This window comes from Pteropus alecto, unplaced genomic scaffold, assembly GCF_000325575.1.
Source record: "Pteropus alecto unplaced genomic scaffold, ASM32557v1 scaffold34, whole genome shotgun sequence".
Taxonomy (NCBI): Eukaryota; Metazoa; Chordata; class Mammalia; order Chiroptera; family Pteropodidae; genus Pteropus; species Pteropus alecto.
In genome coordinates, this window is record NW_006435763.1 from 4,086,368 (window position 1) to 4,097,159 (window position 10,792).

At 38.2% G+C, this 10,792-nt stretch overlaps 1 protein-coding gene across 3 annotated transcripts in view; it reads right to left on the reverse strand.

Moving 5' to 3' along the window:
* PARN (poly(A)-specific ribonuclease) overlaps nt 1-10,423 on the reverse strand; it is a 135,567-nt gene extending 125,144 nt beyond the window's left edge. The window contains exons 1-6 of one of the 3 annotated variants that reach the window (XM_015588618.2): nt 10,264-10,423; nt 9,725-9,802; nt 8,337-8,416; nt 7,793-7,860; nt 7,627-7,708; nt 1,351-1,411 (exon numbers count right to left, since the gene is read on the reverse strand). In XM_015588618.2, coding sequence (XP_015444104.1) covers nt 1,351-1,411; nt 7,627-7,708; nt 7,793-7,860; nt 8,337-8,416; nt 9,725-9,802; nt 10,264-10,282 — 388 coding nt within the window. In that variant the 5' untranslated portion in view covers nt 10,283-10,423. Of the gene's footprint in view, nt 1-1,350; nt 1,412-3,895; nt 4,118-7,626; nt 7,709-7,792; nt 7,861-8,336; nt 8,417-9,203; nt 9,286-9,724; nt 9,803-10,263 lie in introns of those variants that run through there. The other 2 variants (XM_025046110.1, XM_025046111.1) reach the window with 2 other exon arrangements.
* Nucleotides 10,424-10,792: the final 369 nt, after the last annotated feature.

A 10,792-nucleotide genomic window follows, 5' to 3' on the forward strand; every position in this document is an offset into this window, starting at 1 on the left:
CTGGTGGAGATATGAAAAGAGAGGGGTAAAACCACCTGTGTTTGAGAGGAATGCAGGGTCAGAATATAAAATGAGAATGAGGAGCATTCCAATTTGGCTGTTTCTCTCCTTTCACAAAAATAAAATCATCAAGCTGTACACTATACTACATGCATATGATTCTGGTTAAAGTAGTTCCTTCAAAAGATTTTGCACTTACTCCGAGAGTGTTCTAATTGCATCTGACTTGTATTTTATATAATGGTTTTCAGAGGCAAGTATGAGAGCCAAAGGAAAAAAATTATTTTATATACCCAAACTGTGGTACTCAGTTGGTTTACTCATTATGTTAAGTAGTTTGGGCTCCAAAATTTTTTAGTATTTCCCAAAATCAAAGTCAATAGAAATTATGATGCAGCACCACTGAAGCAATTAAAAGACAGTAGGGCCTGGGTTCTCCCCGCCTCCTAAGGAGATCATGCTGAGGGGAAAAGAATTTATTTGAAGTCTAGGTTCTAGTACTTTTGATGAGAAAAATCTCCTTCCTTACCTCACTCAATAATTCTACATTCACCATGGAAAAGAATCCAATTTAGGAGAATAATTGAATTTAAAGTAGTTATTGACCTTATAGCAGCAGGTGCTTAATACTGCTGGGAAAACCAGAGGCTTTTCCAAACACTTTTTGGGAAATAAATGAATAGGGGAAGGAAAACCACTCTGGTGTGCCCTAATGTCCAACGTGCATTCATCAAATATTTAATAGTCACCTCCCTGACACATCGAGGGTACAGAATGAGACGCAGTCCTTTCCTCAGGGTGCTCGGCAGCCTATCACAACAAGACAGCTGGTGCGCAGTCTACGCAGACTTCTTTCCTCCCATAAAATGGAGAAACCAGCTCCAATTATAAAACAAGCACCAATTAAAAAAGGGAGTTTATCATTACAGGATTACTGGAATACAGTTACTTTTTAAGTACTATACCATACCATTTGTCTCACTAAAAGAAAACAGGGAAGCGTCCCCCACAGGTGGTCTGTTAGGCAAGTAAGTCACATAGAATAAAATATGAATAACTATATTATTCTATAACTATGTATAAGGAGTTAATTCACATAAACTATAGGTAAATGCCACTCAATAAAATCAGGAGTCTGAGAAGCCTCAATAAAGCTAAAGAAAGTAGCATCAACTCCCCACTCAGTTCATGGATGAGCAGGCTTTAAAAAAAAAGGGCACAACAAAACTGTTTTTAAAACTCTAAGACCACACATGATGTACTGGAAATCTGAGATTCTCAGAGAGCAGGTGCAAAAAGATAATTCTCAACAAAATCCAAGTTCTAAAGGTAAGTCACATATAATCTTACCATTGCGAAAAACTTTATTAAAATCAAATCCTTGGCTTGCTAGAAAGTCAATGCTTGAGCTCTGAAACAAGAATAAACAGTGATGTTAGTGGCAGGTATGTGAACGGAAGCGAAGAAGTAACTCAGGAGAGTAAACAGGCCATAAGGCAAGGAACCAACATACCAAAGGTCAGAAATCAAGAGATTTCTACTCCAAAGTGGCAAACAATCCATTAATTTACTTAAACTATCTGGACTCTGCTCCTTTATTTCTTATAAAAAGAAATATCCTTTGTTTTACGACATTTAAGAAATTTTTACTTGGTGAACATAAATTCTCCCAACGGGCAGAAAACTCCTGATCACTGTACTGACTAGGAGACTATAATGTATTTATATAATCTTACTCCAGGTTCAAGTTTAAGGTAGCTCATGTGTGCAGGCTATAGACATCAATAACCACTTCAAACTAGATTCTGAAAACCCAAATTCTTAATTGGATATTCTTTGCATTCGAGATCAAAACAGAGAAAAGTTCCCAGTAATAAGACTTATTAAACGAACATAATTCAAATCTAGAGTGAGTTGAAATATATAAGTAAATTTAAATAAAAATATTAATAATACTACACAAAGTACACAAGAATGGCACAATCACATAGTTCTTATTCAAACTGACGGAAGAGTCGGAAACATTACTTCAGCTATAACTTTACTCTTGTTGTAAGTCAGAACATGAGATGGTGATGCATCTGACTCATTTTAATCTGGCCCCTCATAGACCTACCTTTCCTGAATTGTAATTTGACATTGTATAACTAGTCTAGATGGAGGGACATCATACCATCCCATTAAACTCATTACAGTATTCACTTTAGAGATATGGTTGAAGACAAGGTTTTCTACATTAATGATTTCTTTATGATAATAGAAGAGGGAATGTGAGGTCTCTAGTCCGAGCAAAGCTGAACTTCTCCTGAGCCCTGGTTTGTTTTGATCCTATGGCCATAGATTGTGTGTTTCTCTCTTTTCGGAGCTGTAGGAAGCTCATAAGCAAATAGTTGAGACTTTCTTTGGCACAAATTCTGTGTCCTAATCATATCATAGTAATATTTTCATTTTTCTTCCAATTTTTCATTTTTTTAATCTTAAAAGGTAAATACCACATGTATCTTTATAGCCAACACAAATTCTTTTTAAAATATGGTGGGATATCAAAAAGCAATCTTAATACAGACAGATACATATACAAACACATACACACACTTGGGTACATGCACATCATTTTCCTTCATGTCCAGGTTTTCTACGGTTTAAAACAAGCAATCCTTTCCCCCACATCTTCCCTTTTTATCCTGTTCTGAAACAAGACCTAATGTTTTCTGGCTTGGACCACAAGCTTCCTTCTGTCTCCCATGCCTGAGTATTCCTATAATTCTGTCCACCTAAATATTCCATCACTGACACAGGCACTGAAAAATGGATTAGAGCACTTCTGAGCATGGGATCTGCGCATAAGAATTACCACATGGTTCCAAGAAGCTTAGACGCCACCTACTGGAAACCAAAATAAAAACGCCTTCTTTGCAACAGGCTAAAGAGAGACCTTTATATAATAAATCTTCCTTCTAGAAGCAGAAAACACTTCCATTAATACCCAGGTGGAGAAATAGGCCATTAAACACCATGAACAACCAAGGTGACAAGGCAGAACTCAAATTAACAATTCCAGGAATTGAGAACAAAACTAAACCAGCAGAATGAGTTCTTTAGCAAGGAGACTGAAACCCTCAAAAAGAACCAAATAGAACTTCGGGAGATGAAGAACACATTGAAAGAGATGAAAATGAAATAGCAAGCTTGAGAAACAGAGCCAACAAATGGAGGAAAGAATCAGTAACATAGAAGACAGAAATCTATAAATAAATCATAAAAAACAAGAGCGAAATTGAAGAATAAAAAATAAAGAAAGAGAAATACAAGAACTAGCTGATACCATCAGGAGAGGAAACATAAGAATAATGGGCATTATCGAAGGTGAAGAAAAGGAGCAGGGACTAGAAAGCATTTTCAGACAAATAGTTGATGAAAAATTCCCAAATCTAAGAAATGAGCTGAAGCTTGGAATTCAAAAAGTCAATAGAACACCCAATTATCTCAATCCAAAAAGGTCTTCACCAAGACTCATTGTATTAAAATTATCAAAAATTAATAACAAAAAAAAGAATCCTCAGGGCAGCCAAGGATAAGAAGATGGTAACCTATAAGTAAAAACCATTAGATTATTGTCGGACTTCTCAGCACAAACCTTACAAGCCAGAAAGGAGTGGAATCAAATATTCAAACTATTAAATGAAAGGAACTACCAGCCAAGAATAATGTATCCGGCACAGTGCTCCTTCAGATATGATGGAGAAATAAAGACCTTTCCAGACATCCATTTTCACAAGAGTAAACCTATCAAATTAAACCTGTTTTTACTTCCATAAGTTGTAACACAACACAGCTGATTTCCCTTCAGGTGCATTGAATTAGTGTTTTCTCAGCTTCTTCAAAATATTCTCACCTGTTTCATGCAGCCTATTCAGAGAGGCTAATTCTCCAGTCACTTCAAACATTGACTCCTTGAATAAACAGGAACAAATGAACAGTATCCTGAAACCTGTCGACTTATTAAGAGCTGAGGAAAACCACTCAAAATAATTTGCCTTCACGAAATAATTTAAATTTGACTATTGATGTTGTTCCCAGTGGTCTCAACACTTTAAGCAGCTATTCTTACCCAAAGGCTAATGGTCTTAAACAGGATTATTTTTTCTGGATACATTTTTTTCTGCTGCTGAAATCAATCAACATTAAATTTCTTGCATGGCTAGGAAATGAGTCACTTGGACATGTACTTTGGTTACAGCCTCATTTCCTTCATTTCTTTTTTTCTTTTCTATTTTTGTGAAATTTTACTATGAGATATAGCTTTTAATTTTTGTAATTTTCTGAATTTTTTTGTGATTTGGTAATATTGTGATGAGTTGTTGGTCTGGTAATGTCGACATGTGTTGTATTCTTACAGCATAGATACAGGTTCGTTGCACAATAAACATAATGTTTTGCCATCTAATTTGATAACAAAATAATCCACACTTCATTGTACCTTAAAAATGGAATATTCTAAGTCTACTTTTTTTTTTTTTCAATTTGACAGGTATATCCTGATGATAAAATAATAAAATGTCCGAGTATGGTGATCTGCATGGCACTTGAAATGCTGTCAGTAAAAGCGTGTTACAGTGATTTTTAGTGTGCAGCAGCAGTGTGAAGTGATAAAAATACCACATCTGGTCTCAGTCATGAAAACCCTGTTGTTGTAGTGTAAAAGCAGCCATAGACAATAGGTAAATAAATATGGCTATATTCCAATAAAATTTTATTTAGGCACACTCAAAAAAAATAATTAAAAAAATAATAATGCATTAGAGAAAGCATTTTTGTTCCTTCTGTCACTAGAGTCCAAAAAATCCCAACTTCCTTCTCTTTAACAATTCAGAGTCAAACATTCATCTATTCTCATGTTTTCCACTCAAACAACACACTTTAAGTTGCACAATGTAAATGTAACTAATGCCACTGAACTTAAAACCACTTATAATGGTCAATTTTATGTTATTTTACTATAATTTTTTTAAAATCTTTTGAGCCAACAAAATCTATTTGTGGTTTATTAACCACTACCTTTGATTTGTGTGAAATGTACCATTTTTAGGATTCAAGAAATTTGAGAGGACAATTTGAGGTATCTATTGAAATTTTAAATGCATATGTCCTATGAGTCAGCAATCTCCCTTCTAAGAAATCTATACAATAAAAATACTCCTAAATAGTCACAAAAATATATTCACTTAAATGTTGATTATAGCATTGTTTAAAACAGGGAACCACTGGAAAGCTTCTGTATTCCAATTCAATAAATTACACTTATCTATACTATGAAATATGAAGACGCTGTGTAGAGTGGAAAGTGAAAGTTATATAAAATATGAATATTAGGATTCTGTGTATATTGAAGAAAAAAGCCACCATTATATATATGCAAATACATAATTAAAATATAAAATCTAGAAAAACAGAGTGAAATGGGGAAGGAAGTAGCATGGAAAAGAGGGCATAAAAAAAAAAGAAGCTAATTTTTTACTCTATAGATAACAGCAATGTTTTGATTTTTCACAACCATGTATGTATTATCTTCCATGAATTCAATTATAGATGTTCAGTCAGAAAAATGAAGGAGAAAAAAAAAAAAGAGATGAAAGCAATGTAAATGCCATGCTATTCTGCCTGTCATTCCCCTGGATGCCATTCCCCTGGATGGGGACACTCACTGGGAGTGTATGTGGTTCTCAGTGTACCCGTCCCTGCCTACTGTGTGAACATCTCTCTCTGTGTGTAGACACTTATTTTTCACAGAACATATTAGGTTGTTTTACCCCTAAACCTCACCTGCTTTAAGGGTGAAAAGTCCCTCTCAAGAGTGATTCTGGACTAGACAGAATTCTCACTCAACTTGCTAACTCTAGATAGATCCTAACTCTCTTGTAAGATGCAACTGTGCTGCAGTCATTGCATTTGAAACAAAACAAAAACCACTTCAGATGCAGGACAAAGAAAGAAAATTCAAAGATAGTATCATTTACCTGATCCACATGAATCACAAGTTTACATACTGAGTCTAAACCTTTCTCTGCCTTTGTTTTTTCAAACTAGAGAATTACAGACTTCTTAACCCACTGTCCATTTCAGACATTATTCTCTGGCCTGTCTTCAAATCTATTACATCTTTTTCTTTTTTAAGGAGTGGGTGGCAACTAGAACTACATGGAGTGTTCCCGGTGTGGCCACCAAATGGCTCTGTACAATGAATGGGTGGAGTTCTTCTGATCTGTTTCCAACACATTTCCTAAAATAGCTTTTCGTGCTGGCCTTTAAAACAGAGTATCATCCCTAAGGGGTCTCACTGCTACCCTTTGCTTTCGTTTGATTAACCCCTGGCTAAAGCCATGGAACCTACCTTAAGTAACCGTCTTCTCCTGGTGCTGCAGGAAAACTGCAGCCATACACATTTCCCAAACTCAACCTATTTTTTCCTCAGTGAAAATCTACAAATACTGTTTAATTAAGTATCCTATACTAAGGTGATTCATGAATAGCTGTTAACTGATTGCAGGGTAAAGAGAATAACAACTATGGTTTACTTGCTAATTTAAGAAAACAGGTTACAAGACCAAAACTATCTTCACTTTTTCTTTTCAGCCCCAGGCATAATGAGAGCAACTCTCAATATCGCTTGCTTATATCCTGCCTTATTACAGAAAGAATGTGACATGACTCAGTCACTCAGAGGCCTGCCCTTCAGGCATTCTTAATTGCATTGCTACTTACATGCAGGAGAGAGGAAAGTCGGGAAAACTCAAATGAGCTAGTGTTGTTACTGGGAGAGAAGCTAGGGCACGAGATTATAAGGGAGAAAAGATTAACACTCATCTTAAATTACATATCCATGTACCACTGATTCACATCCTCCTTATCCATTACAAGAGATTACAAAGAGGCCAGAAAAAAAAAAAAAAAAACATATTTGCTGAGTGTCTGCCACAACCCTAAAGAATATGTTCTGATGAGGAATGTCCCCTATCCTTCTGTTGGCTCATAAAGTAAGCCCTCTTCTCCTCAGGAGGAAACAGTAATTAGTCTTTTTCCACCCTCTCTTTCCTGATTGATGAGTGTGGGAACTGACGAACTGAATGTATGTAGTTTAGCCCCCTCTGGGTTCTCCCTTTTTAGACACGCACATACTCTACTCATCCAGAAAATAAAGCTCTACCCTTGGAGGTGCATACAAGGAGAATGGGGAAGGGATGGAGGGGCGGCCTGCAGAGAAGCCTGCTGGTCCTGATCTATAGATTCAATGCAGGCATATGACATTAAAAATCCCAAACAGAAACACATTACAAAGCTAAGTTCTCTCAGTTTTACTAACAATAAAGCTCATGTTCCCATTCCCATGTGCTTATCTCTTGCATCTTATTTCTTAATTTATTCTGAAGTAAATGAGAAAGCAGTGTCATTAATTTACAACCCTAAAACTGAAGGTCGGAGAGGTGAAATGATTTGCCCAGAGCCCAGGGTTAGGGACAGAATCAAATGTTAACGAGAATTCTCATCCCACATGTTCACACTGCCTCATCAGCAATTCATAACAGGAAAAAAAAAGAAAAAAAAACCACACGCAATTATTCCACTAACCTGACAAACAAATTTGACATCTGGTGAGGATCGATTGAAGGGTTTCGGGAAAACATAGAAGTTGAATGACTTTGTTATATACCTGGGAAAATAACATAAAAGGAGATTTAGGGTGTTACGCGATGCCACAACAAAAGAAGTCCCACCTCTCGTTAAAATAACCTACTTTGAATCTGTGTAGTCATACTTAAAAGTGCAAAGGCCAAACTGAAACAGCAGAAAGTCCATGGAATGCTGGAAAAGGGAAATGAAACATCTGTCAAAACAGCACCATGTATTCCATGCGAGCAACAGTATTCTCAGTCAGGCAGGTTTTCTGATTATCAATTTGACTTTGGCAGGATATTTCCAATTAAAACAGATTACAGAATACGTAGCAAAAGTGTTATAAATGTATATACATTTCTTAATATTTTTCCCAATTAAGCACCTACCCACCATCCAGAGAATCATATTAGGCCTATTTACACATGATTAATATAACCATACTTTATTTCCTATAAATTAAATTAGCATTGGAAATACTAAACCTTCCCCAAAATGCTTTCCAGCAAACAATTATTTTTACTGTTGTTTTAAATAACACCAAAGTAACATTTAATAGCTGGGATCGAGAAGTTAACGTACAAGTTTAAAGATTATATTTCTCTATAATTCAACATAAAGAGGACCGATATGGGAAGATATTTTTTTCTAGTACATTCTCTTACCTTCTTAAGCTTCTGATACCTTTCTTCTGGAGTGTCAAAACCATTTGTTAATGTGGTGACTGAAGGTCCGTCACTAATTCCTAGATTTTAAGAAATAAGTCTTTAACTTGTCAATAAATGTTAATGTAAAAATGTCAGTCAACTATTCAACGGTTCTATAATTTCATATTCTTATGAATTACAATTAATTGGTAGTGCTTCTTCACTTTTTCAAAATTAGCATTAATTTCACTGGCCATCAAGCTATACTCTGTAACAACAAATTTCGCGATACGAATGTTTCAATTTGAGAATGGGCAGTCCCAGTGTCTAAAATAGGTTTCAAAACACAGTACTGATTTAAGAATTCACTTTCTATGATTAAATAAATTGCCACTTTCAAAAGATTAATGCATAATCAGATGTCAACAAATCATGAAGTATATTATTGTTAGAGTCCCGGTCTCAGCCAACAGTTTAGAGTAACATCTATACAATGAAAGGTTTTTTCAAGGTCAAGAGAACAGTATTTCTTGTGAAAACTCTTAGCTTCCCTGGGAACTGGCTCCAACCAGAAAGGGCATGTTTAATTAAAGTCAATAATCATATTTACCCAGCATGGATTCCTTTAGAGTTTTTTAAACATGTAAAATCAGGCAGTGAAAGTGGCTATCCATACCAAAGAAATCCAACTGTTCATACTGACTTCAACAATTTTAAAATTAGTCTTGCCATTGTAAATGTTGGTAAAGTATTACACACACATACACCCATGCCAAAATAGGCAACGAACATGTCCACGAATGCATAAAGGAATACCCTCATTTACCTGCAAAAGCTTGACCCTAAAGTTGTCACAAAGGGCAAATATTGTAAAACTCCACTTACAGGAAATGCCTAGAGTAGTCAAATTCTTAGAGACAGAAACAGTGGTTGCAGGAGGTAGTGGGGAGGGAGGAACTGGGAGTTGTTCAATGGCTACAGATTTTCTGTTAAGAAAGATGAAAAGTTCTGGAGATGGATGGAGACAGCTGCACAACAATGTGAATGTACTTAATGCCACTTAACTGTAAAACTAATTAAAATGGGAAATTTTATGTTATGTATATTTTACCATAAACAAAAGGCCTGACCCTAACTCTCAAGCTTTCTACCATCTGTCAAACTGTTCTAAGCAGCACCAAAACCGTAATCTCCATCTGCAACTATCAGAGCTCCAACAATCACAAACCCACCGCGTCTCTCTCTTGTTTCTGAAACGTTTAGGAGGAAATGTTAACTCATTAAACTTGCCCAAAGCTATAACTAGGGAAAAGGGGTCCCCAAGAAGAAGTCAGGGACAGGGCGTCAGGAGGATCTTTGGCTATGCATTACAAGGTGCTAGCCTCAATCTTGCAAGCGAGGGATACCTGAAAACTCCCCATCGATGGCAAAGAAGTCCGCCTCCTCTATGGCCTGGTACACTTTGTGAAGATTACTCTTAAAATCTGCGGAGAAACCGAGAAGCAGCTCAGAACCGGGGTCCTGTCTCCCTGCCCACGGGATCCTAAGGGGAGAGGGCAGAGGAGCTCCTAAGGCGTAGGGCTGGAGGACAACTCCTGGAGGGATACACAGAAGGCATTCAAGTCCCCGAGAGATGCACGGGCCTTAGGGGGTTAGATCCCCAAGGAGTGAATGAGCCAAAGGGAGACAAGGACTGAGGGTGCAAGGACCAGAGAGAAACATGGCCTTAAGGGGTGCACGGGCAGGAAGATAACAAAGCCCTGAGGGGTGCATAAGCCAGAGAGGACCAAGCCCCCTAGAGGTGCCCAGGCTTCAGGGAGGCAAACCTCTGAGGGGCTACCTCAGCCCCAGGCCCCGCCAAGCAGACCCGCTGGCCGCGGTCCGGGCCTAACAGGCCGGGTGAGGGGGGCGTGGGGACGCGGGGATGTGCACGGAGGACACGCACTGCTCCTGATTATCTCCATTCTGCAGGGTGGCCGGAACACCGGCCCTGCCCGGTCCCGCCTCAGCCGTTGCACTCGCAAGAGTTCCGCAGGCACCACGGCAGCAGCGGAGACAGCAGCGCCGGAGACCACGACGGTGATTTCCGGGAATAGCGCGCGCCGGCGCGCGTCACGTGTGCTTGCGTCACGGAGGGGCGGGGCCAAGGTGGGGCTCCCTTCCCTTCTTGGGATGCAGTGGGGGGCCATCGCTACCGAAGTCCCCAAGGTTGGTCTAACTTGTGAGGTTGGGCATGGGGCATTCACTTTAACACGAATATTTCCTGGGTTCCTGTTACGTGCTAGGTCTCTGAAAGGAGTGGGGTATACAGTGATGAACAGAAAAGACAGGGGCCCTGCCCCATTGGAGCTTAGCTTGGGGGAAGAGGGGAAAGTCATGCAGGAATCAAACTTGCTTCTTGGGAGCACAATAATCTCTTCGAGGAAAAAGCAATAAAAACAATGGGAGGGAGGTTAAAGAAATAATGGAGAAAG